The 27,968-nt window shown below is 37.0% G+C and overlaps 3 protein-coding genes across 6 annotated transcripts in view; 2 read left to right on the top strand and 1 right to left on the bottom strand.

Moving 5' to 3' along the window:
- Positions 1 to 12,069, top strand: part of LOC135222426 (uncharacterized) — a 65,506-nt gene extending 53,437 nt beyond the window's left edge. The window contains exons 8-9 of the mRNA XM_064260513.1: positions 6,088 to 6,144; positions 9,188 to 12,069. Of these exons, the coding sequence (XP_064116583.1) occupies positions 6,088 to 6,144; positions 9,188 to 11,923 (2,793 nt within the window). The 3' untranslated portion in view covers positions 11,924 to 12,069. The remainder of the gene's footprint in view (positions 1 to 6,087; positions 6,145 to 9,187) is intronic.
- LOC135221829 (elastin-like) overlaps positions 1 to 27,968 on the bottom strand; it is a 241,857-nt gene that overhangs the window by 185,561 nt on the left and 28,328 nt on the right. Inside the window, exon 3 of one of the 4 annotated variants that reach the window (XM_064259728.1) lies at positions 23,718 to 24,669. The exons of the other annotated variants lie outside the window; for them this stretch is intronic. Within the exon in view, the coding sequence (XP_064115798.1) occupies positions 23,824 to 24,669 (846 nt within the window). The 3' untranslated portion in view covers positions 23,718 to 23,823. Of the gene's footprint in view, positions 1 to 23,717; positions 24,670 to 27,968 lie in introns of those variants that run through there. 4 annotated transcript variants of the gene reach the window in all.
- On the top strand, positions 19,888 to 21,050 carry LOC135222224 (PE-PGRS family protein PE_PGRS16-like). Its single transcript, XM_064260354.1, has one exon. The coding sequence runs from the start codon at positions 19,910 to 19,912 to the stop codon at positions 20,969 to 20,971; it is 1,062 nt and encodes a 353-aa protein (XP_064116424.1). The 5' UTR covers positions 19,888 to 19,909; the 3' UTR covers positions 20,972 to 21,050.

Genomic DNA, 27,968 nt, shown 5'->3' with positions numbered 1-27,968 from the left:
TCACTATAAGGCTTTTTCGAAACAGAGCACACATGTAAGTTATATGTATATATTGAAAAATCCATGTTCAAAATAAGCAAACACACACACACACACACGAGAGAGAGAGAGAGAGAGAGAGAGAGAGAGAGAGAGAGAGAGAGAGAGAGAGAGAGAGTATGGATAATTAAGGCAAAAAATGTTAGTTCACTGTAAGAAGGATTTCTCAAAACAGAGATCACACTGAAGTTATATGTATATAATAAAAAACCGTGTTCAAAATAAGCAAACAAAGAGAGAGAGAGAGAGAGAGAGAGAGAGAGAGAGAGAGAGAGAGAGAGAGAGAGAGAGGAGAGAGAGAGAGAGAGTATGGATAATTAAGGCAAAAAATGTTAGTTCACTGTAAGAAGGATTTCTCAAAACAGAGATCACACTGAAGTTATATGTATATAATAAAAAAACCGTGTTCAAAATAAGCAAACAAAAAAGAGAGAGAGAGAGAGAGAGAGAGAGAGAGAGAGAGAGAGAGAGAGAGAGAGAGAGTATGGATAATTAGGGTAAAGAATGTTAGTTCACTGTAAGAAGGATTTTTCAAAACAGCACACATGGAAGTTATATGTATATGTTGTAAAATCTGTGTTCAAAATAAGGAAACACACACAAAGAGAGAGAGAGAGAGAGAGAGAGAGAGAGAGAGAGAGAGAGAGAGTCGAATGGGCCCACTCCTAATGCCAAGGATTTAAAATCCACAGAGAGCACATTGATCTTATCTTGTAATATGACCTATAAACGTAGAATATACTTCTGCCATAGAATGATCCAAAACTGGCTAATATAGTTAAAAATACGACAAAAACGAGGCGCCTCGGCTTCTCAGGCACCAGAAATGCAGATCAGTTAATTATGTGCCCCTAGATGGAGAAAAAGGTCAGATAGGAAACAAAAAAAAACCATGGGAGATGTACCCTGGAATCCGTCCCTATGCATTTACTAAGTAAACGGCAAATTTCGAAAGGTACAGGTAATTAGACGGGGGAAAAATGATGCATAGTTACCAGATCGCGCAGAGCTCATTATCAATTGTAGTGGATGGATTCAGACGTTTATGCAAATACTATATTTAAATTTAGTTACATACAAAATAATATTCAAATTTACCTCACAAACATCAACAAAAGAACAATACCCTCTGAAAGGGGTGGCTCCAGAAGAAAATACAACGGTCGCTACCACATTCATACTTTTAACTGTTGAATCGTGTATGAACGCCTTGTCCAGTACAATTTCCATAGCATTAATCATTTCACACACCTACACAGCAGGCGCATTAATAGTGCACTTAACTCCTTAACAAACAGCACTATCTTTACTTTCATGACGCTGCAAATGCCGCAGTTGAAGTAAGAATGAAGTAAGAATGTGTGTGTGTGTTTTTTTTCATCTACCGTCTGATAAGGGAATGGGGCTTATTATTATTATTACTATAGTAGATTCACATCACCCGCGCATATGATGCCTAGGCCCGTCCCTTACGACGCTCCTGATTGGCTGTTGATAAGCCACTCACAGGGCTGGAAACTCTCAGTCTCTCTCGAGAGAGTTCACATGGGCAGGATCTATGTTCCACCTCTCCTGAGGGACACTTTTGAAAGACGTATCTCTCAGGAGAAGTGGAACATAGATCCTACCCATGTGAACTCTCGAGAGAGACTGAGAGTTTCCAGCCCTGTGATTGGCTTATCAACAGCCAATCGGGAGCGTCGTAAGGGACTGGCCTAGGTATCATATGCACGGGTGATGTGAATCTACTATAGCAAATTAGGGGGGTCGAGGGCAGAATGAAACCCCATTATAAACCGTTCTTAGGGGTCCCCACTATAACCTTGCCAAGTTTCATGTCCATCGGACCAGCCGTTTGGCCGTGATTGAATGACAGACGGACGGACAGACATAACGTGCATTATAGTAAGATTAAAATAGTTTAACCAGACCACTGAGCTGACTAACGGCTCTCATAGTGCCGGCCCGAAGGATTGAAATTAAATGGAGTACCATTTCTAGGCCAATTTTTAAAAATAAATATGCCAAAAAGGCATATGCTCTACACTGGAACACACGCACACAAATGCACTTATACTCCCGTATCCATATGAATAATAAAAAAAAAAAATATTATTATTAAAAATCAAAATAAGTCTTTTATTTGATAAATGCCGCAGGGGTATTTGTATTTTCGTAGGTTTGTTTGTATGGTGTTTTGACGTTGCATGGAACCAGTGGTTATTCAGCAACGGGACCAACGGCTTTACATGTCTTCCGAACCACGTCGATAATAAACGTCTATCACCAGAAATACACATCTATAACCCCTCAATGGAATGCCCGAGAATCGAACTCGCGGCCACGGAGGTAGCAGTTCAAGACCATACCGATCACGCCACTGAGGTGCTTCACGAGACTTAGTTCTTGAAACATAAAAAAAAAAAAAATAAATAAACTGTATCCAATATTGAATGTTTCGACGAGACTTAGTTCTTGAAACATTTAATATTGGATACAGATTTTTTTTCATCTTACTACAATAACTACTTATCTTCAGTTCCTCTACAGAATCGCATAATGTCTAATATCACAACATAACAAATAGCGCTAAACAATGCACATTATTCATGTGCGCTAATTAACTGAAAGTTCACTAGTTTTCTTACAAAACCGTTAAAACCATATTAGCAAAAGTTTCTCGACAACTTCTTTCTGATAAAAAAAAAAAATCTTTAGCACGTCTATGTAAAGCTGTCGCATAATAAATTAGGAAAACTCGACGATGCTTCCTTTACACAGGGCCTTCAATCATTTTTAGTTCTCTGTAAAGGAAAACTATGGAGATAACCATTTGTCTGTCCGTCCGCAATTTTTCTTTCCGCCCTCAGATCTTTAAAACTACCGAGGCTAAAGAGCTGCAAATTGGTATGTTGATCATCCACCCTCCGATCATCAAACGTACCAAATTGCGGCCCTCTAGCCTCAGTAGGTTTTATTTTATTGAAGGTTAAATTTAGCCATAACCATGTGTCTGCCAACGATATAGGACAGGCCACCACCGGACAGTAGTTAAAAGTTTCATGGGCCGCGGCTCATACATCATTATACAGAGATCATCGAAAGATAAGATCTATTTTCGGTGGCCTTGATTTTACGCTGTGCGGAAAACTTGATTATTCGGTGTATTTTTTACTTGTTCCTCTTGGTCGTAAACATTCCAAGGTTCTCCATAGGGAAGACGTAGCATTTCCATTAGCAGCAGAGCAGCGAGATAATTCATTGTCCGATTTTATTAGCGTTTATTAAATCAATACGATTCAGGTTCAGTGCTTGATTCAATACCTTCATCAACCTCATGAATTCCGACTCAAATTACATGTTTGTTCATTAGCTGAAAATGTTAATTGATGCGTCTGAACAAAGCATTTGTTTGTGGCTGTGCTTGTTTTGCTCGTTTTCAGTTTCCAACTCAAAATGAATCGCTTACCTTAAACTTGCAAAGCTAAACAAAAAAATATATACAACGTATTTTAATATGATTGCGGAATATCACATCCTCAAGTATAAATCCATATAAATTAAATATATATTCATATATATATATATATATATATATATATATATATATATATATATATATATATATATATACATATATACACACATATCTATATACGGAATATATACGTGTAATATATGTTACAGTATCCTACTAAAGGTTAGGTATAGTTCAAGATGGCTGCGAAAGTTGTATATCTATGCTTGTTAAATTATCCTAATAAATAGGAAATTAAAATATCCCTTACAGGAAATTTAAGGGGAATAAAGGAATAAAATAATATCCAATGATGAGATATTGTAAATATGTCGGCACGCGCGAGCAATTTATCATGAGATGTCATATAACCACGTATTTAATTTAGTTTTCAGATTATAAAACATTTACGCTGTACTAAGGTATAACTGTTTTAGTTTAGATATATTTTTCATCTGAAAAAAAATTACGACAGGAAAAGGAGCGTCTACGTAAGTAGAGCTTGCAGTAGTGATTGGAATATTCTTCAAAATTACCTAACAATTCAACTAATAAAGTAAATCAAAGGACTGAAAATATATCCCTGCCAAATACATGAGTAAATAAATACTGAAAGCGGGGGACCTAATATTTAGCTATTATTTACACATTTTTGATTTTGTAAATGATTGCTAAATATGAGCACCCTTTGCTAATCTCTAATTACGCATCCATATTATTATTATTATTATTATTATTATTATTATTATTATTATTATTATTATTATTATTATTATTATTATTATTCAGATGAAACCTATTCATATGGAACAAGCCCATACTGACTTGAAATTCAAGCTTCCAAAGAATATGGTCTTCATTAGGAAGAAGTAAGACGAGGTAAAGCGAAATACAGAAAGAAGCGACCCCATTTATTCAAAAATAAAAAATACATTAATAAATTAACTATAAAATTGTATTAAAAGGCAAGGTGAATAGTATTAAAGCAATGATATATTTTGTTTGTATGGTGTTTTTACGTTGCGTGGAACCAATGGTTATTCAGCAACGGGACCAACGGCTTTATGTGACTTCCGAACCACGTCGAGAGTGAACTTCCATCACCAGAAATACACATCTCTCACTCCTCAATGGAATGGCCGAGAATCGAACCCGCGACCACCGAGGTGGGGCGCTAATACCATACCAACCACGCCGCTGAGGCGCTCAGTAATAATATATTGCGCCTTCGCTTGAACTTCTGAAGTTCCAATTGCAAGACATCCTGGGGGGGGGGGGGGAGGAAATGTTCCACAGTCCAACGGTGGGAGGAATAAAGGACCTCTAGAACTGAGAAGTTCGACAGCGATTCACATCTACTTCATATTGGTACTGCCGTTCAGCGAATCTGATTGCTCTCTCTCGGCAGATGAAGCGGATCAGGGATCATTGTGAATGTGAATTGGCTGAGACGTATTGTTATCTGGGGATTTGGTGACCTATACTCTGTTTTTTTCCATCTGTCCATCCGCCTGTGGTGTTTGCGCATGGTAACACTGCGTCCCAGGCTTTAAATAATATCCTATTTCGAATATTAAAAGTGTAATTCGCATACAGTAAATTATTAAAACACTTTTCAGTTGCAAATGTACACCCAGATATCCTTTTATTTACCTAAAACTTACACATAGCGTAAATATTTAAAGCCCGGGACGCAGTGTTACCATGCACGACCACCACAGGCGGATGGACAGATGGAAAAAAAAGAGAGTATAAACCAATAAATAAGTCGCCCAGAAAACCTCATAAATGCGAGACTTCGGTACACAGCGAAACCATGGAGAAGACATAGGTGGAACAGAATAGAATATGGAATGCAGGCCCAAGGCCAAGCGCTGGGACCTGTGGACTCATTCAGCGCTGAAAGGGAAATCAACAGTCAGAAGGTTTGAAAGGTGTAACAGGCGGATAACGTCGCAGTTGTACTATGAAATAATTGTTAGAGAAGGTGAAAAGTAAGTGGAAGTACTGGAGGGAGGCTGCAAAGACCCTCCAGTAATGCCTGCAGTGCACCACGTAAGGTGCACTGACGGCGCTGCCCTGCTTAGGGGATGTGCTTATTTGAGAACCAGTTAATGAACTGATGGTCTGTTAATATAATAATGTGGTGTCACAAAAACATAGGTCATCAACTACCTGAAAAGTTATTAAACAGTAACATTAAAATATACTACAAACGAACACGAATCTAACTGTAATATACGCAAATCTAAATCATCTATAAATTTAGCTCTTTTTTTTTTCTTTTCTTTTTTTTAATCAAAGCTTTGGAAGTATGTTTGTTGACGCCCCAAGGATTGAAGCAAGTGGTATTTTGATCAGCATCTACTGTTCATTAGGTTTATTGTTATTAACATATATGAGGGATGGACGGCAAATGTTGGGAGGGGGGAAAAAAGGTCACCAGGAAACTTCGAAAGAAAACCGAAGGACGAATATGGTTTTTTTTTTTTATGAAAGTTTTAGTCAGAGATATATAAAGGAACCCTCAGACGGACGTTGGCACACAACTGATTCTACCCGACTACGAAATATCACCCGTGCAAAAGGTTAGTTACTGAACGTTTAAATCGCTCTACTGCAACAGCAAACTTTAGTGGTTCCATAAAAAAAAGTGATGCGATCTAGTGCGTGTTGACGCTGATGATGAAGATATCTGACAATGATATATAGTTAATTGGCGGTTTGTGCGGAATGTGTGCAGTTGAAGGAAAAATTTAATGCCATCTAAGGGGACTGCTCAAGCTTTGATAAACTTAGGACGTCAAAGGAACTTGATTTTTTATTTTATTTTAGACCAAAGAAGGAATGTCCCCGTTTAACCCATTACTTTGGAATACTCCAACTCAAGAATATCAAGACAGAATTAGAATCTATAATGTACAGTGAACACACAGTGAATACATCAGCTGCAAAGGAAGTCGTAATATATATTTTAAGCAGATGGGAGTGATTAGTGTTTTAAAAAAAATACAACTTCGAACAATATAAGTTATCATTTCTTTTCCTTGATGCTGAAAGAGGATTAATCCACCAAGTAACGAAAATGAAAACACCAGCATTCAAACCTGACAAAATCAAGCACTCTGATATCTGGGAAATGCTAATAGCGACAAATTCCGACATTATTTTAATATATGAGCACATTATGGATTTCGTCACATTTTAGGAGCGCACTGAAGCACAAACTTCACTGGATTACATACATAATCAAACAAACTGTGATACCATGTTTTTTTACAATGCCATTCAATACTTTTCGACTGAGCACAACTTGCTTATTCCCAACCACAATGTTTTTGATGGGGAGTTGCATGAGTATTCCCCATCACACTGACTTTTAGGCAGCGAGCTACTACGTATTTTCAGTTATAATGATTTCTGAATTGCTGCAACATGCATACTTATCACAGCAATGCTTTATGACAAAAAGTACATGACTACTTTACACCAAAACGTACTTGGTGACAAAACCTACGCACAAGTTGGTCGACAAATTGTTCTCCGAGGGAGGCTGAAGACATCAAAATGTTAACATAGGCTATAGGTTAACTTCCCATCCAAATGCCTTTCGACAGAATACTACATATATCCTTGCTTAGCACCAAAATGCATTTATTACAAAGCACTAATGTTTATTTTCAAGCTAAATGCATTTTTTATTATGAACATCAAGCTCAATTCCTTTCAAAAAGCCGTCAATCACATCAATATATGACTATTTCCCTTTAAAATACTTTTATGACAGGTCACACCACGCTTATTTCCCACCCCATTGTCTTCACAGAATTCCCACTAAAATACACAGTAACTAACCCTGTGGTAGGGGTATAAGAATACTACCACCGTAGGTCCTGCGTGTCGTAAAAGGCGACTAAAAGGACAGCTGCTGCCTTGCAGTCTTACTCTTTTAGTAAAAGGCTAGGCCCACTGCCAATAACTGTGGAAACTGCTGCCCTGCAGTCTAACTTTATAGTAAAAGGCTAGGACAACCGCTAATAACTGTGGAAACTACTGGCCTGCAGTCTCACTTTTTAGTAAAAGGCTAGGCCCACTGCCAATAACTGTGGAAACTGCTCCCATGGAGTCTTACATTTTAGTAATAGGGGATGTCTACAGCCAATAACTGTGGAAACTGCTGCCCTGCAGTCTTACTTTAGAGTAAAAGGCTAGGCCAACCGCCAATAACTGGAAACTGCTGGCCTCCAGTCTCACTTTTTAGTAAAAGGCTAGGCCCACTTCCCATAACTGTGGAAACTGCTGGCCTGCAGTCTCCCTTTTTAGTAAAAGGCTAGGCCCACTGCCATTAACTGTGGAAACTGCTCCCATGCAGTCTTACATTTTAGTAACAGGGGATGCCTACAGCCAATAACTGTGGAAACTGCTGCCCTGCAGTCTTACTTTATAGTAAAAGGCTAGGCCAACCACCAATAACTGTGGAAACTGCTGGCCTGCAGTCTCACTTTTTAGTAGAAGGCTAGGCCCACTGCCAATAACTGTGGAAACTGCTCCCATGCAGTCTTACAATTTTAGTAAAAGGCGATGCCCACCGCCAATAACCGTGGTTGATGACAGCGAGGACATGCAGTCGTAAAAACTCCTATGCTAAACAATAAACCATGCCTGATGATGTCTTTGATAGAAAACAATGGAGAAGGCGCATCAGGCAACCGACCCCTTAATGTAGGGATAACAGTGGGAAAGAAGAAGAAAATACAAAGTAAAAGCTACAGCCACTTTCGAAGAGTCCTTGCAAAATTAAAAGAATTTTCTTTCAGTACTGCAAATGACTATCATTATAACATTCGTACGGTATATGTCCAAATGCCACTAAGTTAACAAACAGAAATTCCCAAGGAGTAGACAAAATTAAAATATAAATTTATGGCAGTGATTCTTAACCTTTTTCAGTGCACGTACCCCTTGATATCTCAGAAAAATTTCTCTCACCCCCATCCAATATGAAAGTCAATACAAACATGTTAAATATAGAGTAAATATACAGTACCATTGCACTGGATATTATGTCTCGTACCCGCAGGGTTAAGGTTTCGTACCCCTTGGGGGTACTTGTACCCCAGGTTAAGAACCACTGTGCTAGGGTCTACAGTATCAAGTGTGATAGTCAGGAAGTGGAGCCAACATATAAAGTTTTCCACCATTATGTCACAATGAAATCATCAGAGCTTACCCAAGGTACCTTGATTTCACCTTACTCCCACCAAACCAAATTTCTTCCACATATAAAATAAATAATGTAAACATGAATATGGCAATATATTTCGATGTCTAAGTATAATTTTTGTATACTCATCATTTAGTGTCATTCACTAGTGTATAATTGCGATACACCATAGCGTACAGTCTGTATAAGAAAACAACTATAAATATTTACTGAGAAATTTACAACCACCCTGACAATGATATAACTACCTTATGGTAAATGATACCTTACATGTGATAAAATTATTTCCTTTCAACATTGCAAAAATAATAAAAGCAACCTTTCAAAAATTCTAAGAAAAATGTCAGATCATCCCCCGAACATAACCAAAGTAACACCCGTAAAGCCATCTATTCTCTCGTTCACAGATGAGGTTAGTGTGGCTGGTCACTGCAGTTCTGGTGCTCTGGGCATCAGAAGGCAGGTCATCTCCATTTGCCTTTTCCAACAACGAGGACCACGGAGATAACACCAACCACAATGGCGGACTTTTGCTGGGTGACAACACAGGTAGTTTCAACCTTGCGTCGGAAAACGAAGAAAACGAAAATGGCCAGGCAGAAGAAAATGGCGACGGTAATGAAAATGAATTTGGCGAGGGAAATGAAACAGAGCAGAGCCAACATGAGAAGTATGAAAACGAAGGAGGCGACAATAACGGTGCCGGCCGGGAGAATGAAGAGGGCTTGGACGGTAGTCGAAGGAAATTTGGAAGCAAAGGCACCGATGAAGAAAATGCCGATGAAAGAAGAAAAGGAAAAGAATCCACTGCTGACGGTCATGAAAATGGTCATGAGAGGGAAGGCAATGAAATGAACAATGGTGAAAACGAACAGGTTGGTGGTGCTACCCAGGGAATAACAAGTGTAAACAGGGTGGGACAGCAAAGTTCTAGCGCCACCTGGCAAGGTGCTACTGCTGGCAACAGACATGACCAACAAAATGTATACAACAACGGGTTAAGTCAGCAACACGTCAGTGGACAGCATAATGAAAATGGTGCAATTTTCTCCAATGGAAATGTTAATCATGCAATTCAGTCCAACTATAATGGCCAGCATGAAATTCACTCAGTTCAAAGTAAAGATCGTGCAAGTCATGTAAAAGTTGATACGGTTCAAGCCAACAGTGATGGTCCTCGAGTAAATCAAGCCACTTCTAATGCTAACCATGAAGTTCAAGCCCCTCATGGTCATCATGCAATCTACGCAATTGCTAGTGTTGATCGTTCAGGTCAGCCTACTGCTTCTGTTAGCAGAGTAGGTCACGCTAACCCTAATGTTCATCTTTCAATTCAAGGTCAACATAATGGTATTCATGTTACTCAGGGCAATTCCAATGGTTACCAAGCAATCCAAGCATTGAACAATAGTCATCATACACTTCCCGTCAGTGTTAATGGGCATCATGCAATTCACTTCAATAACAATGGTCATAAAGACATTACAGTCAATGCTAATAGCCATCATACAATTCAGTCCAATGCTAATAATCAACGAGCAATTCAGAAAACTGATGCCAGTCATGCAGGCCATCAAACCATTTTGGGTAATTTTAATGATGACAGTCGTGTAACTGATAATGGTGTGAGCAAGTTAGTTAATCATGATAATGGTGCACATCAGGAAACTGTCACTGGTCATCAAACAATTCCTGCTAGCGGTAACAGGCATCATGCAATTCAGGCAAATGTTAATGTTCGTCGTCTTGGCCATCCAAATACAAATGTTCATCATGCAATTCAGGCAAATGTTAATGTTAATCGTGTTGGCAATCCAAGCACTAATGTTCAACATGCCATTCACTCCAATAACAATGGTCATAAAACTATCAAAGTCAACAGTAATGGCCATAATCATCAAGCAAGTCAGCAAAATGATGCTAGCCAAGCAAGCCAAGGCAACATTTTTGGTCACTTCAATGGTCTGAGCCAGTTAACTTCTGGTAATACTGGCGCACACCAAGAAACTGCTATTGGTCATCATACAAATCAGGCCAAGGCTAATGGGCATCATGGAATTCAGACGCCTGCTAGTGTTAATCGTGCAGGCCATGCCGCTACTAATGACCATAATGCAATTTCCTCCAATAATGATGGTCGTAAACAAATTAAAGTCAATGGGTCAACTGGTAATATCAATGGTGTTGGTCAGGTAGCTACTGGTAGTGGTGTCAGCCAGTTAACTGCCACCGTTAATGGGCCAAGCAAAGCAACTGCTGATGTTAAACATTCAGGGCAAGTAACTAAGGATAATAATGGCAATAGCCAAGCACATTTTAATGTTGCCACAGGAACTGCCACTGTTAATGGGCCAAGTAAAGCAACTGCTGATGTTAAACTTTCAGGCCAAGTAACTAAGGATAATAATGGTAACAGCCAAGCACATTTTAATGTTGCCACAGGAACTGCTTCTGCTAATGGGCCAAGCAAAGCAACGGCTGATTTTAAACATTCAGGCCAAGTAACTAAGGATAATAATGGCAACAGCCAAGCACATTTTAATGTTGCCACAGGAACTGCCACTGTTAATGGGCCAAGTCAAGCAACTGCTGATGTTAAAAATTCAGGCCAAGTAACTAGGGATAATAATGGCAATAGCCAGACACATCTTAATGTTGCCCAAGCACCTGCTGCCAATAATGGTGCAGGTCAGGCAAATGTAGATAACAATGGCGAGGGCAAAATTAAAGCCGGCACACAAGCTGAGGGGAGAACGAGAGGAACGGCCAACCAAAGATTCTTCAACATCCCGCTCTCCTTTGGTTCTGTAGGTGGAATTGGTGGACTTGGCGACATAGCACTCGGTCTTCCTGCTATTGGTGGTATTGGTGCTGTTAGGCCACCAAGTGACTGCCGCTATTGGTGCAGGACGCCCCAAGGTCAGGCTTACTGCTGTGAGAGTGCCCATGAGCCACAGAGCTTTGCTGGAGTAATCAAACCTGGAATCTGTCCACCCGTCCGCCCCGTCTGCCCACCTGTCAGGAGCTTCCAGCCACCTGCACCCTGCTCCAATGATGGTGCCTGTGGTGGTGTTGACAAGTGCTGCTTTGACACCTGTCTGCAACAGCATGTTTGCAAACCCCCTCTTGGATTTGGACGGTAGTTCTGCTTCATTCATTTGAACACATTAAGTTTTGTTTGTAAATATCCAATTAAAGCTGAAAGAAGCCTAATGATAAGTGCAGTGTGACGCAAGTATATTTTGTAAAAAGCCTAAACTGTAAAATATATTTTAAAGACTTTCCACAACATTTAATTTCCACATTCCCGGTGAGAGAATTAATCCAAACAATTAACAAACCCAAGCAATAAAGCCAAACAAGAGGCTTTTGAATATACATCACTTTAAAGCAAGTATGAATATCCATACTAGATAAAATTCAAGCAAAACTAGAAATCAAAGAGCTAACTGAAATTAATCTTTAAAACCAATTTCTTTTCAAACTTAGCTTGTTACTATTACGAGCATCGCTTAGTACCTCACTTCAGAGTCTATCAAGCAATGAGGTAGCTCTAATCTCCAATAAAAAGAGGAACCCAATTGAAATACATTTCACTGTCAGATACATTTGACAACCAGGGATCCGTCTCCCATCTCCATTTTGCCACAAATACCTAAGAGTGTAATACATATATCAAATACGTAATCACTTTAGACCTTGATTATAACTATGTTAGCCATCCTAGCTGTGACCCCACGTTTGCTATTTCCTAATGCCTGCACTGAAGTTTTTCAACTAAAGTTTTTCTATTGCAAATGTGGATCACTTGCTTACAATTTCCATGTGGGATATTTATGATCCACCAATCCCTCAGTGAGTTAGCACCTAACAAAACCACACCCTGATATATTTTTATGAGTCCAGTACCTCTTGCACAAGTTCTTCCCTCTATGGCACTCTTCAGAACTGAGCGGTTTCATTGGCACTGAATACCTACTCCACTATATCACTTTATTTTGTCTATGACTTTATTTAGTCTAGAAACACCCTGGTTGCCTCTCCTTCAGCAGCAGCTGCTTCTCCTGAAACCTTTGCATTCTGAAGTTTAACCCTCCTTCTGAAAACATCAAACCTGCCTTTGCTAACTTTAAATCCTGCAGAGCTATAGTAGATTCACATCACCCGTGCATCTAATGTCTAGGCTAGTCCCTTACGACGCTCCTGATTGGCTGTTGATAAGTCAATCACAGGACTGGAGACTCTCAGTCTCTCTCGAGAGTTCACATAGGCAGGATGTATGTTCCACCTCTCCTGAGGGATACTTTTGAAAGAAGTAGCCCTCAGAAGTGGAACATATATCCTGCCTATGTGAACTCTCCAGAGAGACTGAGAGTTCCCAGCCCTGTCATTGGCTTATCAACAGCCAATCAGGAGCGCCGTAAAGGACTGCCCTAGACATCAGATGCACGGGTGATGTGAATCTGCTATAGATTCTTTGCCTTTCCCCTTACTATAAGGATTCATGGACACAGCCTTTTCTGAACTGATGCGTTTTTATAGCAAGCTTGCACCAACAGAAAAACAGTGGTTCCACCTAAGAGAGGAATTTTGCATGTCAAGACACCACTGTTGTACTGGTGTAGCTGTGGCAACAGTTGCATAAATTGACATTTCCTCCGTATACTACGTGTGCCGCACAGTCAGTTCATTGATGCAGTATTTCAAGGGTCCTCTTCTGACACCCAAAAGACACATGTTTGATATATATTAATATATATATATATATATATATATATATATATATATATATATTATATATATATACTTATCTATACACATACATATACATATATACATATATATATATATGATGTTATATATATATATATATATGATATATATATAGATATATATATATATGATATATATATATATATATATAAGAATTTTGCGCACACAAAAAATTTTATATTCGCAATAACCAAAATTGTAAAAAATTGTAAAAAATGTGCCCGGTCTCCCCTATATATATATATATATATATATATATATATATATATATATATATATATATATATATATATATATATATATATATAGGGGAGACCGGGGCTAGTGGCACATTTTTTACAATTTTGGTTATTGCGAATATAAAACAAAAATTTTTGCAAAATTCTTACCACCATTGAAAAATATTAACATTCGTCTTTATCATAGAGCAAAATAACTGTTGTTTGCTTTCAACATAAGATAACAATAAGCTTTAGAAAAAATAACTTTTTCGTGCCAACTTGCCCCGTATACGGGGTAAGTTGGCACACATTATGGGGTAAGTTGGCACATTGATAATTAAAAGAAAATTACTACATTGCATTTAAATCAAATAGCAAAAATACCCTCTGAATTTTCAAAATACAAAATATAAGGCATTAGTATTACTTCAGATCATCATCTAGTTGTAATTGTGGCAGGTGTGAAACAAATCCTCGTAATAGTCGTCATGCTCCCACATGTTACATGCCTGCACTGGACCCACACTTCTCTTGGCTTACCAAACACAGGCTCTCTTCAGCTGAGCTTTCTCCTGGATCGACAGGAGCAGTTCTTAAAGTCTGTAGCACGCTGATGACTGATCTCAAGCCCATGTGTCTTTTCGGACATCTCTCAATCTGTTACATAACCACCCGTAAAATCAAAATCTTGAAATAGTCAGTATTTCAAAGTTGAAATACTGACCATTTCAAGGAATGTCACAGATGGGCATACTTGATCCTGGATTACCAGTCATCCACGAATCACATGCCCTGTTAACACATTTCTTCAGATATCTATAAACACTAAAATCCAGGGGCTGCAACTTGTGAGAGCAATGTGGAGGAAATGATAGGACACTAATCTCATTATCCTACCAAAAATCCAGAAACAAAACGTAAATTATATAAATAAATAGGGCTACTATTGTTATCAAATAACGTGTGCCAACTTACCCCATTTATTTTCAGCCAAGTTGCACCATCTGTACCATTTGGTACAAAAACGCTTGCCAGTCCACACCAAGAATTATTGAATTATTAATTTTAATGGTATAGAATCTTTAAACCATAAGGAAAACTATGCTAAAATTGAAAAATAATCTTTATGAATGTATAGATGTTATAGCAAATAACAAAGATTAAAATATTTACTTACAACCAGCAAAATAAAAGATTGTCTCATAAATTCGAGCACCTACGTTCTATCTCTATAGAATTTTGCTGGTAATTGAGGAACCACGTGGCAATTACACAGTACATGCATTAGAGTCATCTATTGGTAAACTTTAAAGTTATTTTGAGTGTGCCAACTTACCCCTGTAGCCAACTAGCCCCAGTCTCCCCTGTATAATAAACCACCCTATACTAAACGACCTCTTGCAACGGAAAAGTCATAGAAAAAAACGCTTACATAATGTGTGAGAGGAACTTTCCTTTCATCAAAGTGCCTGAACATTTTCGTTTGGAAATCAGCATTAGTAGTATATTATATGGCCCGAGGGCGGAGAAACGGCTGGAGTGAGTCAGGAAGTGCCAGCCAATCATAAATTCAAGGGTAATTCTAATTGCGATCTTCTTGTAACTTTACCAGAATATACGTTATTCAGTACTCACGAGTGCAGTATCGACAACCAATGTTATATTTGGTCAAGTCTGCGCTCACGCACGCACACATATATATATATCATATATACATATATAATATATATTATAATATATATATATATATATGTTTGTGTGTGAGGGTGTGTGTGTGTGTTCAATCATTAGCTACAAACGCCGTTTAATATCCAATTCACCCTACTTCGGGAATTATCACTAAAAGGGAATTATAAGTGATCAATGGATTGGCACCGAAGGGTCTTGAACACTTGACACTAGGTAACCGTGTCGAGTGTAAGAGACACTTTGCTATCGATCCATTTATCACTTATAAGTTCCCTTCGGTGATAATTCTCCTTCGAGGATAATTCCCAAACTAGCGTGTACTGGATATTAAACTTGATTTGTAGCTTAATGATTATACACACACAAATATATACATATATAGCTCTCTCAAGTATAAAAGTCCCATTAAAACACTCTGGTTTAAAGCTAAGGACTGTATTTCGGTGGACTAACTCCCGCCCATATCAAGTAGTGAATGACAAAAGTATTTAGATTGGCGAAATTTGTTTACATTAATATATATTATATATATATATATATATATATATATATATATATATATATATATATATATATATATATATATATATATATATATATATGAGATTATATCTTCTCTCCATGATGTTAATTACATCTTCCCATGGGGTCCGCCAAATACATGATTATGCCTTAGTGCCAAAATGCAATGGCAATGGGTAACATAAATTAGGTAAAGAGTAATGGCAATTCTTCAATAACGAGTACATTATGTCAAAGTAAACACTCATTAGCAATAATTACTTAAATAGCCTAATAAACGGCTCAAGGTTTATAAAAAGTGTACTAAAAAAAATAAAATAAAAACAGAAAGATAAACTCTAAAATTCCAGTAGTCCATTAACCTCAAATGCATAAAAATTCAAATTGACGAAAATTTTATAAAAATATCGTATAAATTTGCAATCTATAGACGTAATGAATAAAGTGAGAGCGCTTTGTGTATTTCAGATATCCATAATGTCAAATTTTGACCTTGAAAACTAATCGAAAGACCTGATCCTCATCTCTTAATTAAGAAAATAATGTGACACAATATAAACTTCCAATATTATTATTACTATTATTATTATTATTTAGGAAAACTATGCTTTCCCGTAGCCTCGCTATTCATGACCAAACGAATAGTATTTACCAACACTTCACGAAGAACCACAACAGCAAACCACAACGTGCCCAACTGAAGACACACAAGTGGTAATAAAAGCGAAAACCGTCGGAAACCTGCATAAACAGAGGTTATGTTAATTGTCGATAATACTCAGGCATCGACAAGAAGTTGCAACTTCGCCATTATTCTTAAAATAACGGCAGTAAATTTTAGCTTTTCTTACTGTGAATCCACCCCATGTTACTGGCAACGGTTTAATGTTGGATTATATATATATATATATATATATATATATATATATATATATATATATATATATATATATATATATATTCTTGTTGAATATGATACACTTCCTTATGTACAGAGAACGATACGAAAAAACTTTGAAAACAAAACTCATTATTTTTAATAAACCAATTCCCACTAAACTGCAGCCCTATTACGGCAACAACAGGCAATCAAAAGTAGCATTACACCATTACGGTACATCAATGGCTAGACTTCCTTATTCCTGCGTTCAGAGGAAGGTGGGAGGTACAAAGGATGCTTTGTGAAACGCCTAGGATGTCTCAACTGCGTTATTAAGGGTATTAAAAAAAGGGTCCCAAACCCAAGGACACTGCGTTGTCTTGGATATAAATGACGGATGCAAGCACAGCAAGCATCGAGTCTTTCGCAACCCATTCGTTATTGCAAGAGGTAAGCCAGCATCTCTCTCTCTCTCTCTCTCTCTCTCTCTCTCTCTCTATATATATATATATATATATATATATATATATATATATATATATATATATATATGTATATATAATACCATAAAACTATTACTATATGTCATTGCGTAAGCATGGACTTGACGTTAAACCAGAAATTAAAAAATGTAAACATTTTTGACAAGATTTTTTACCAAAACCGTTCTCATGAATATCTAAATCACAGTTATTATCTAAAAGTATCTGATGAAGCTCTCTCTCTCTCTCTCTCTCTCTCTCTCTCTCTCTCTCTCTCTCTCTCTCTCTCTCTGTTCCACAATACTCTTATATTATATATTATTGCGTAAGCATGGACTTGACGTTAAAACAGCAATGAAAACATTTTTTGACAAGCTTTTTACCTAAAACGTTTTCTTGACTATCTGAATCACATTTTTCCGTAGAAATATCTTTTGACAGTAAGTATTTCATCAATCAAGCATTAATAGTGGACCTCAATAAGTGAAATAGAACCTGTTTCATATATTCCAACATTACACGAGGACATTACTAAGTTGTCTACGGAGACAGAATGATTATCATAATGCAAACAGTGTTGGAAATTTCTACCACACAAACCTGAAAGGTCATTAAACTGCAAAGCAAGCTTCCACATAAGACAATGGACCTTTGTTCATTACAAACGCAAGCGCTATATACGAAGTATCAGTGAGCATTGTTTTATAATCGGTTATTTTCTGATTTCGTAAAATGTCATATTATACGACATAAACATATGACAAACATTTTGCACTATACATATATATATATTATATATATATATATATATATTATATATATATATATATATATATATATATATATATTATTGGTAGTTTATTCTTAACATTTCCAAGTTCACACTGAATATAATAGAAGGTAAAAGACCTTTCTATCCAAAAACAGAGAGGGTGGGCGGGGTTACCGTTCATGTCTCTTTGCTTAAAGAACACGCCGCCCAGATTAACAAACTGTAACCCAGTCTCTCTCTTTGTTTTTGGGTATAAAGGTCTGTTAACTTCTATTATATTCAGTGTGAACTTGAAAATGTAGAATAAACTACGAAAGTACTTGTTCTAAAATCCCCAGTTTCACTCACTTTACATATACACCACACACATATGAATATATATATATAATATATATATATATATATATATATATATATATATATACATATACATATAGTATATATATAATTAAATATATATAAATATATATATATATATATATATATATATATATATATATATATACATATACATATACTATATTCATATATATATATATATATATATATATATTAAATATATATATATATATATACATATATATATATACCTATATATATACATATACATATATATATATATATATATTATATACATATATATATATATATATATATATATATATATATAAATATATATAATATATATATATATATATGTATATATATATATATATATATATATATATATTCTATAATCAAAATCCTGCACGGATCTATCAAGGCGATCCATAATACTTTGATATTCTGCTTCTTCAGTAAACTTAGTTTAAACGTTTCACATACACACAATATTATGAGGATGACTGGTAAGGAAATAACTGCTCAAACCTGAGATACTCAGGAAGTTTGACAACTATCTTTTGAACTTACACCCAGGATGTAAAAAATTATTCTAAGTATTCTAAATTGTGATAAGCTTTTCCAGTGACCTAATAACATTATTAAGAGAAAATACGCATTGACTGTAATTTGCGTTAATACGTTCTTGATTAGTGTGCATTTTTACATGTGAAGAAATGATAAAATACTGCTGTCAGCTTACTGGAGTTCTTGCTATTGTGTTTAAGAGTGGCCTTGCGAGATGGTGGACAGCCCTTCGTTTCTGTTTTAGTTGAAGCTGGCCTTATGCCAGCACTGGCTCTTGCTCTTGTTCAGCGCGTAGTGTTTTCAGTTCGGTGACCTCCTATTTATATATCAAGTCGTAGATTTCGTCCTCCTATGTTGTACGGAAAAAAAGAGAGAGCATTTGCAGGGGCGGTCATGAGCCCTCTACTACTCACAAGAGCGAGAAATAATACAATTAACTGCCAACATATCAACAAAAATTTTGGTCGAAAAGAGCCGGGCCCATTTGACGAAATCAAATGGGCCAGGCTCAGTTCGAACTAAATTGCTGTCGATGTTATCTACGGTGATCATTTTCGTTAAAATGTCGAACCAAGTTTCACATCTTAAGAACCACGAAAGCATTGCTAATAATCTCCAGACCGAAAGAAGGCAAAGGATATGCGAGGTGAATTCGTGTCATCAATTGAGCTAACTTTCTACCATAATTTTTTCACTGAAACGTTTCTCAACTATTTAAGTTATTTCCGACAATGCAGTGTTATTCTTCTAAACTTTTCCCACTTCACTGAGTCTATGAAAGAGGCGAACAAGCTAAACAACTTTCAAAGTGTCCTTAATACATGTGCAATATTATGAAGGCTTTAAATAACAGATGAAATATACGTCACTTATTCCGCCAGATGAAGTTTGTCTGCGTCTTCCTAGCCGTTCTGGTCGTCGTGGCTGTGGCAGACGATGACGATGACGACGACGAAAGGTCAAGGATCGGATCTCACGAATGGGGCATAGGCTTCAAGGAACGAAATCCAGTCTCTGGGGATCAAGAAGACGACGGAGATGAAGATGAAGAAGTAAAAGTAAAAAAAACCAACATCTTCGTCACAAAAACGAATATAAGAACGTCAGACACCTTCCGCGACCTGCCAAGCACCAGCACCAGTACCAGCAGTATCCAGGGACGCACTAGAGGAACTGCTGGCAGGATCATAAACACATTACCTGGCACTCCGCAACATATCGGAGGTTCTGGGTTCCAGGCTGGTTTAGGGGCACAAGGAAACATCGGCGGGCATTTTGGACCCCCAAGTAGTGCTATCCTTGGAGAATCCCTTGGGAACGCCTTTCTCGAGGGAGTCCTAGGAAGACCTAATCATGGGGGATCCCTAGGGAATGCTATTCACGGAGGAGTCCTAGGAAATCCTATTCATGGGGGAGCTCTAGGAAATCCTATTCATGGGGGATCCCTAGGAAATCCTATTCATGGGGGATCCCTAGGAAGTCCTATTCATGGGGGATCCCTAGGGAATCCTATTCACGGGGGAGCCCTAGGAAATGCTATCCATGGGGCAGCCTTAGGGACAGAAATCCATGGAGGAGCCCTTGGGACCGCTATTCATGCACACGCACCTGGACTTACCACCGGATTCGTGAGTGGCGCTATCCCTCAGAGTGTGGGCATTGGGGCACCAGTGCCACCAAGTACCAGCACCTGTCGCTACTGGTGCAGGACTCCACAGGGCCAAGTCTACTGCTGTGAAAACGCCAACCAGCCACAGTCGTTTGTTGGAATTGTCAAGCCAGGTCAGTGTCCTCCTGTCAGGCCAGCCTGCCCACCATTTCGAAGCTTCGGCCCGCCCATAACTTGCTCCAGCGACGGTGCATGTGGCGGCATTGACAAGTGCTGCTACGACGTTTGCTTGGAGGAGCACGTGTGCAAGCCACCCCTTGGCATTGGCCGATAGATGTTTACTGCGGCAGCACGTTTGCACAGTAAAACAAAATAAATCAATGTTTTGCATATGAAAAATAAAAAATGTCCATTACTGGAAACTATTTCATTGCTAATGTAATCAAACTCATTAATCCTCAATTAAACCAAATTAATAACCAGGATACGTTTATCATTTACTGCCTTTATTTTACAAGAAATATCCGAATATATAAATGGAAAGTAAAGCTATAAGTAAAATCTATAAGCAAAATCTTGAAATGCTTTGAACAATTGTTTCTGTTTGTATGCGTGTTTTTACGTTACATGGAACCAGTGGTTATTCAGCAACGGGACCAACACCTTTACGTGATTTCTGAACCACGTCGAGAGTGAACTTCTATCACCAGAAATACACATCTCTGACGTCTCAATGGAATGCCCGAGAATCGAACTCGCTGCCACCGAGGTGAACAATTGTTTCAAGGTGCAGCAAGACTAAAATAAAAATAAAAATTAAAAATACCTGATGCATATAACTATACTGGAGACAGAAAAAAGGGAAGAGGTAAGGCAGAATATAAATAATGCTAAATTAAGTTACTTTAATGTTGATAAAAATATCAAGGGCATTTCTTTTAGTGTCTTACCACCAATTACTTTCTCTGCTGAGCTACAAAAATCAAATTACGTTCACCAATGTACACCTAAGCCAATACTGAGTCAGTTTTGGAAAAAAGAGGGTCACAGGTTCCTTTGAAAGCGTAACATTGGATAACCAATACTAGCTTTTATGAATCAAGTTGAGTTAAAAGGGGACATAAGAAAAATTGTAATTAACAACAGAAAAATCATTCAAAGTTCAAAACGACCAGAGGAAACGTTTGTTACCAATAAATAAATCTAATAAATAAACGATGAAATGAACAACAGCTGCTTAATTAACATTAACAGTAACAGCGAATTAGCCATTCTCTCTCTCTCTCTCTCTCTCTCTCTCATATATATATATATATATATATATATATATATATATATATATATATATATAGATATATATATATACTATTATATATATAATTGTCTTTACTGCAATACAACAATAAGCAGGAGCACAGAAGGAAGTGCTTGAAATATATGGTTGCACCGTTCAAATAGTATGTGCCTTTTAGCTTCATATATATATATATATATATATATATCTTATATATATATTTATATATATATATAAATATATATATATAAATATTATATATATAATATATATATATATATATATATAATATATAAATAATATATATATATTTATATATATATATATATATATAATATATATATATATATATATAAAACCCATCAGGGAAAAAATCCAACATTTTACTTTGCATGAGGCAATATTTTGACTGACTTAATCTGCTACCACATGAGTTATTACAGCTGTTTTCCAAATACAATTCCTAATTATCGATATGCTAATCGCTTGGTAAAAGAGTCCTGGAAATAATTCCTATTTAAAATAGACAGATCATATGGAACAAAACTGACGGGCGGAAATGCAGTCTTAATTCTTAGGTGTCAAAATTCTGTAATATGACCATTCTACATAAAAAAATCTTATGGTCTGAACATTGAATTCCGTTTTGGCAATAAATGTTAAGACACGATTTTCATGTTTCTTCTACGTTCTCCTTGAAGCGAGCTACCCCTTTCTGGTTGCTTGCATCGAGTTCATGGGGGTACTTCCTCCCAGACATCCAAAGCAGCTTTGGGTGAGAGCAATTTACTTTAATTTAGGCCCTTCATCCAACTCCTTTAACTTTGTATTGCTCCAACCTCTCACCGAAGACCAAATTCTTCAGGTTAGCCCTATAAGTGTTTGGAAATGAGGCTGTAAAATCTGGCAGAACAAGTTTTGCATATTTTTATGTAAAATGTATCTAATACATGCCCTGATACACGTGTTCTAAAGATTCTCGCTCCTTTCGGAACTCAAAAGATACCTGGGCATCGAGGAGATCATTTGGGTGAGGACAAAGTGATATTGATGATTCACCACAACACTTACGCCTCCCATATATATATATATATATATATATATATAAATATATATATATATATATATATATATATATATATGTATATATCTATATATATATATATATATATATATATATATATATATATCTAATAAAAGGAGACAGGTAATGAACATCTCAAAGGTCGCATGGGATTCAGATGTCATTGATAAAATTTTCATTCAACCAACGCTTAAGAGGATTAAAGGATTATCAGCGGGAGTGACCTAAATTGGCCTTACCTGTGGGTGGATCTCTTCGGTATAAATAACCACCTTTTCTGTAACGTTTCTCATTCATCTACCTAAGAAGAGGGGAGACAGCAAGTCTCTGAAATATAGTATTTCCTCTCTATATTTTTGGTGTTTTTATGGGCTCCTTTTATTAGATGGAATTCTGTTGTAACAAAACATGTTTACCAGTTTTATATATATATATATATATATATATATATATATATATATATATATATAGATATATATATATATATATATATATATCACGACTGCTTTAACATAGTACCCACTTTTAAAAAATCCTTTCTTACATTTCACAATCGCAAAAAAATTAATGAACGCACAAAATATGCCTTAACACTTCAGTGCACCATACAAAAAATAAAAAATAAAAGTACATACTGACTATAAAATATCTTTAAGAGGAAAAACTACCGAAATTAAACAAATTCATACCAATCAAAGAAATTATATTTAAATATCGTACAGAAGGAAAGAAACAATGTGTTTTAGTGATAAATACAATGAAATATGACTTCAGTGCACCTGAGAAATACTTGAATGGTGTGTCAGGTTTAACGACCGAAGCCGAAAGGCGGCTTGCATACATGTTCTTCCAAACAAGTGTCGTAGCAGCACTTGTCTACACCGCCGCAGGCACCGTCGTTGGAGCAAGTAGCAGGGGGCTGGAAATTCCTGACGGGTGGGCAGACGGGGCGGGCAGGAGGACACTGACCGGGTTTGACGACTCCAACAAGGCTCTGAGGTTGGAGGACGTTCTCGCAGCAGTAGGCCTGACCCTGGGGAGTCCTGCACCAGTAACGGCAGACGCTAGGGGGGGCGACCGCCCCAACTCCTGGACTGAGGATGCCCACCACAGGACTGACACTGCCTACCAAAGGGCTGACACCACCTACCAAAGGACTGACACCATGTAATTGCACAGGGCTGACGCCTTGCACCAAAGGACTGACACCATGTACCTGTACTGGGCTGACGCCCTGCACCAAAGGACTGACACCATGGACAAGAGGGCTACCACCATGCAGCACTGGGCTGACACCACCAACAAGGGGACTGACACCACTTATAACAGGACTGACACCACCGACAACAGGACTGACCCCAACAAAACCTGGACTGAAGCTACTCACTGGATTTACCCCAAACCCTTGACCAACTACCTGACCTACAGCGACCCCTCCCAAGGGACTGAGGAACCGAGTCGACTGTTGGTTGCCACTGCTGCCACCAGTGCTACCATCAGCAGTGCTGTCGTCAGCACCAGCAGCGTTGTCAGCATCAGAACTGGCAGCTTCGGCGCCGACGCTAGAAGTACGACCTTCAACGTCTGGTTTATTGTCGTCGTCGGCTGCCACAAGAGCCACCGCCAATATTAAAGCAGCCAGTACTACCTTCATCTGAAAAAATCACGACAAGGATCCTTAAAGGACTGATATTTTTCTGTAGATACACCAAATACATAATAAGGCCTAAAAAACACACACATTAAAAGCTTAAAGAAAATCGCTGTTCTAAACTCAATATTGACAAACCTTTTAAAAAATCACGAACAAGGATTCTTAAAGGACTGATATGTTAAATCCAAATACAAAATAAGGCCAAAAACACTCACACACTCAAATTAAATGCTTAATGAAAACCGCTGTTCTAAACCCAATATTGACAAACCTGACAAGCATTCTTAAAGGACAGATCTGTTTTTTAAATACACCAAATACAATATTGACAAAACTTCTTTTCAGTTCTGAACATAATTTTATTTCTATGACCCACATAGCAAGTTTCACCGGAATATAACAGTGTAAAGCAAAAACAATAATGGACAGTCACCAAGAAAATTTGAAAATGCACGCAAAACATTCATCAGAGTTAAGAGATGACTAAAATAAAATATAAAGAAAAATACAACGATAAAATGTATACTCAAGGATATGGAAGTGTGTTTTAGTGTACCTTTAAGGAATAGAATTGAAGGTATTATCTAGCACTCCCATCGACTCAAATAAAAAAAAACAGAGAGAGAGAGAGAGAGAGAGAGAGAGAGAGAGAGAGAGAGAGACTGGGGATGCTATGGGGACGGAAGGGCCTGAATAATATCCTGGAAGTGAGAGATTACACACATGGTGGAGGTGACTGGCGAAATGTACGCAAGGAAATTCGACTGCATGGAGATAAACCTCCTGTGTAGATATATGAAACAGCTAATACAGTGGCAGGTTTTCGCACAGGGACTTCATCCATGATTCAAAAGGTAGAGGATGCATATGGCAGTGACTACTGTCTTGTTTTTACACTAAAAAAAGTAATGAATGGAAGCTGCTTACTTTTGAAAAGATGATGGGCAAAAATACCTGCTTAAAAGTGATCGGTTAACATCTTGGACTGATCCTTCAAACAATAGGTGCATGCTTTGTGTATGTGTGTGTGTGTGTATATATATATATATATATATATATATATATATATATATATATATATATATATATATATATATATATATTCCAAATGCAAGCTGCAAGCCGACCCCATTTCTTACCTTGTTATCCCAAGTAGCGACACGAAAACAATGCAGGTCAGGAAAGGACGAGCATATTATATACTGCTGCCCAAGAAAAACCTCCCTATACCATACATAAAGAGAGAGAGAGAGAGAGAGAGAGAGAGAGAGAGAGAGAGAGAGAGAGAGAGAGAGAGAGAGAGAGAGAGAGAGAGCTGAAAGGAAGTAAAAACCGGATCGCGGATGAGGAAAAGCCAATACAACGAAGGTAAACAGGCAAAGTTTCCAATGCCTTGTTGCATACTTCCGATGTCAAACACTTTTGCGGGAGAATGATAAAAAATATTCCTTAAATTAAACCTAATTAATCGTAATAAATCCTCAGACAAATGTGTCTGTCTTTTTTTTTCTATTAAGTTAAAACCAAACCCTAGATATTATTGCTAATCATTATTACAGTCAATTTTGTTTCCATAGATGTTAATACTACTACTACTACTATTAGCAGTAGTAGTAGTAGCAGTAACAACAGCAGTTATGGTAATATTACAAGTATTAAGGAAAAAGGTCACATCAAGCAGTAGTTAGTTTTTAATAGTAATATTGGTAACAATTACTACTAACACTACCATTAATAATAATAATAATAATAATAATAATAATAATAATAATAATAATAATAATAATAATAACAAAATCAAAGTTTAAAGGAAACTACATAGCACTAAAACACCTGGGTGTTTAATATCATTCACAAATCTGCAAAAAAAAAAAAAAAAACACACTAACGGCTGCAGTGACCTCGCAAGACCCAGTACCTGGCCTCTGGCCTAGATTCTTTATCGGTTCATTAAATTAACGACCTATGACTTGGGTTAGTGACATTATGTTACTCATTCATAAGGAAATTTTAATCTGCGTCAACTTGTATGAAACAATAACAACACAGATGTGTTAAAATTGTAAGGCAATATCGATGGGCTCGATAATTCATTACTATTTTTGATAACTCATGTTCTCTAGTTCACTCGTTTTTATAAAATAAATAAAAAATTAAAGGTAATTTCGATAGGTTCATATATCTTGTACTTTTTCCACTGGCGACTTCACAAGGCATTCGTTCAAACTTCTCCAAAATCCTTATTTCTGCAAAATTGCTTAATAAAAAATTAAGGGATTCGAGTCTCAAATAATATATTACGGTTTCAAATTCGTGAATAAAATGGCAACATCTCCTCATACCTCTAAACATAAATGCCTTGGTACAAGAAATTATCTAAACTCTTAGATCACTTTCTGTTTCCAATAGCAAATGTTTAATGCCATACGTGGTCTTATTTTTTTTTTTAAATGGAAAAGGTTAACCTTCTGCTGTACCCTGTTTAATGATTAGACTTTTTCTGCTTTTTGAAGAGCATTGGTTAACCTGAATACATATTTACGAGAAATTCAGTTTTTTAAAGAGCAAAAGTCATGCATGCTACGACCAAGTTTAATGAAAGACTTGGTATTTTTTAAAAGCGAAGGTAAACTTAAGAGTAGCCTCTTGAAAGAAGAAATGTTAACGTCAGGGATAAAAGAGGCCGAAAATGAATTCCGAAGCCTAGATGTAGAAGTAGTCTCTTTTGTCGCAGGTGAGATAATACAAGGTAAGATGCATCCTTAATGGACTTCTGCATAAAGAACAATCACTCACCCACTTCACTGGCTCTTGTCCTCATTGTAGCCCACTGCCGTTAAGCACTACAACCTTCTAATTCACTCAGCTTTGCACTATTTCAAGCCACCATCTTCGATCCTCAATATCCAGGTAATGCAAAGGTATGGAAAAAGGAGCAATGAGTCACAATGGAAGAACATTTAATACCTACTTTTCATTAGTTTGCCAGAGATTAATGCGAGTATCGCCTAAGAAATATATAATAATAATAATAATAATAATAATAATAATAATAATAATAATAAAGGAAAATAACCTGAAAAAACTAGATGCCGAAGAAGCTCCATGACTCATGCAGAAGAGTGTGCAACTAGATACACCGCACAGTGAGAAAAGTGATGGACTCCTTCGGTGGCAGGATGCAACCAGGAACCCCACACTATAAAATCCATCCAGTCGAATAGGATGACAGTGATAGACAACAAATAAATAAATAAATAAATAAATAAATAAATAAATAAAAACAACACAGTCATAAA

The sequence above is a fragment of the Macrobrachium nipponense genome, chromosome 3, assembly GCF_015104395.2.
Source record: "Macrobrachium nipponense isolate FS-2020 chromosome 3, ASM1510439v2, whole genome shotgun sequence".
Classification (NCBI taxonomy): Eukaryota; Metazoa; Arthropoda; class Malacostraca; order Decapoda; family Palaemonidae; genus Macrobrachium; species Macrobrachium nipponense.
Note: the sequence above shows the minus strand (reverse complement) of the source record. Positions and strands in the feature narration are given on the sequence as shown.